Below are 2,630 nucleotides of genomic sequence, written 5' to 3' on the forward strand. Positions count from 1 at the left end.
TGTCTTGTACGGAAACCCTACACAAAAACATAGTACCAAAGATGGCTGCGGCGGTGCAGGAACCAGGAGACGATGTCCAAAAAATTCTTCTAACACAGGGTGACGTTAGCGAAAATCCAACGCCAATCCCGGACCATGTAAACAAAGAAATGTCACCGTCTGTAATGCCGAATGCTGTAGGTCAGTCAACCGGTTTACTAGAAGAGAAACTCAAGGAGAGTCTTCGGGTTGACGACAATGAATCGACGGAATACATTTCTCCGATTGAAGATCCGTACACAAGAGCCGTGAAATATCTCGAACGATATAACGTAATGCACATTTTTCAGGTAGGTAGCAATGTAAACTTGTTTGAATTTGTTTGAAATTGACATTAGTCATCCAACGTAGTTTCGTCGCCCTATCACATCGGTTTCTAAGCACGCTAAACATGTCAACAGTGAATACAAAACAAAGGACGAGTCATGCGCCGCGTGTAGCATGGCGGTGGTCTCTTTTACTCCCATGCGTGTATTGATACTACAGTAACAGTCACATAGACATATACACTATAGACAAGTTTTAGAGAGGTTTTATTTTCGCTGTTATTAAATTTTCAGTCAATTTAATATTTACAGATCATTTTGTGTGTGTATTAAATGATGCGATCTACTGATTATTGTAGATAAGGATGGGCATCATTGCGTAATGAATAACAATCTATTTATGTTAGAGGATTGTGATTATACACAACTTTACAGTGATGTTTTGACTCCATGGTGAAATCTTAACCTTTCAACCCTGACAAAACAATGGGTAAAATACAGTGAAATAGAGACGTTCTTGCCCCCAGCAGATATAGTGTTACTATGGGTGATATAATAAAGTCGCCAGTGGATCTGGCTATTAGTATCACAATCCTCTTCCATTAAAGCTTTCGGGAATGTGGGGCTATAATTCAAATTAAGCTAATGTCAATTTGACCCCCAACACCCCTTGTATTTTGATTGTTTGAACATCTAAATTGAATGATAAATTTCCATCCTCATGTTTTTCTGCACCTTGTATTGGTGCCAATGAAAAACAATGTCTCACATTCAACTCAATATCGATTTGTGTCGTACCTGAAACCCAACACTTCAGGCAAGATATTTAATATATACGTACTGACCAAACGCCACAAACAAAGTTGTTTCTGTTTTTCTCTAATTTAAAGACAAGTGACCAGGGTAGAGGCTTTGATATTTTGAATATAATAACAGGTGCATTTCAATTACTGTAGAATACTTTATTTCCACTTTGAAATTATTTTTGCTAAAGGGATGCTTCAGTGAAAATAAATTCCATAAAAACACCCAAAAGGCCTTTTCAGCGAAAATTAATTCCAGCGAAAATAAAGTATTCAACAATACACAGGTTTTCGGCGGTTGGGAAAATCACAGTTGCAGTGATCATTGGAGTCTCTGTGACATTTGGTCTCACTAGTGTGCCCTGATTTGTAATGATTCTGAGTCAAAATCAAGTCAAGTTAGCTTGTTGACTGGTGTAAATAAAAATAAAAAATATCCTTTTTACAATTCTGACATAAAAGTGATCAATTAAATGAATTCTACTCAGCAGACTCCACGCAATGGATTTTTAATTAGTGTGATTTAGAAGCTTTTATGAAATATATACTAGTTTGATATAGTTTAAAACAATTCTTCCAAAAAAAATTGTCTTTGTTGTAATACAATCAATCTTTCACTGTGTATAATTGACACAGTCACTAAAAACTGTAAATTTCCATGGTTTTGTATGGTACTTTGTATTCCCAAGTTGTTTTGAAATGAAAGAAGGTGTTCAAACCTTTGTACTAAACAGATGAAGCAAACACAAACTGTTTATAACCAACAACTCAATTTATCTCAAAAAATCACAATTTAGTTGAAATCTCATAAGGGGAAAACAAATTTAGATAGACACTGTTCTGTCTACCAGTCTTTCACATCAACCCTATTTTGCTATAGCAGGATTCATGGCTACTATGTATGTTATATTGTGACATATTTCTTCAATGCAGCATGGCAGACATCACCTCAGAAAAATAAAAATGTCATTTCTCAGAAAGTCACTATATCTGTTGTGGCTGTGTAGATGTGCATATCGAAAACAAATCATTTTAAAAGTTGGCATTGATTTATTGAACTAAGTGCATGATAAAGATCAGTATGACCATGCCCTTTTAATAATAATATAATAATATTTTATTAGCCTTTGGAGCGGCAAGAAACTTTTAAGAAACTTATCGTTGAAACTGTTCAAGACAGAAAAGTAATGTAGTGTGACTGTGTATCCTGGTATTGCTAAAGATTATTTTAATTGTGGGAAAAAAAATCAATTCTTGTATTTTATTATCAGCCCTGACAGGAAACATTGTGTTCTCTCTTTGCAGCAACTGACTGCCAGTTTGGTATTCCACAGGCCTGAGGACCCACTGCAATTCCTGCTTGATGAAATCCTCAAAATACAGAAAGAAAAGGAAGCAACCCTAGCAGAATAATCAAAAACAGAAGAAGAAGAGTTTGCATCAACAGAAATGTCCAAATCATGAGGCTGAATAAAATATAAACTATGCATGTTTGTGTGGACATTTACACTGTAGTCTATTC

The 2,630-nt window shown here is 35.4% G+C and overlaps 1 protein-coding gene across 1 annotated transcript; it reads left to right on the forward strand.

Moving 5' to 3' along the window:
* On the forward strand, positions 1–2,595 carry LOC100370798 (uncharacterized). Its single transcript, XM_002733376.4, has 2 exons — positions 1–329; positions 2,414–2,595. The coding sequence occupies exons 1-2, from the start codon at positions 42–44 to the stop codon at positions 2,519–2,521; spliced, it is 396 nt and encodes a 131-aa protein (XP_002733422.1). The 5' UTR covers positions 1–41; the 3' UTR covers positions 2,522–2,595.
* Positions 2,596–2,630: the final 35 nt, after the last annotated feature.

This window comes from Saccoglossus kowalevskii, chromosome 2 (genome assembly GCF_978046115.1).
Source record: "Saccoglossus kowalevskii chromosome 2, keSacKowa6.1, whole genome shotgun sequence".
NCBI lineage: Eukaryota > Metazoa > Hemichordata > Enteropneusta > Harrimaniidae > Saccoglossus > Saccoglossus kowalevskii.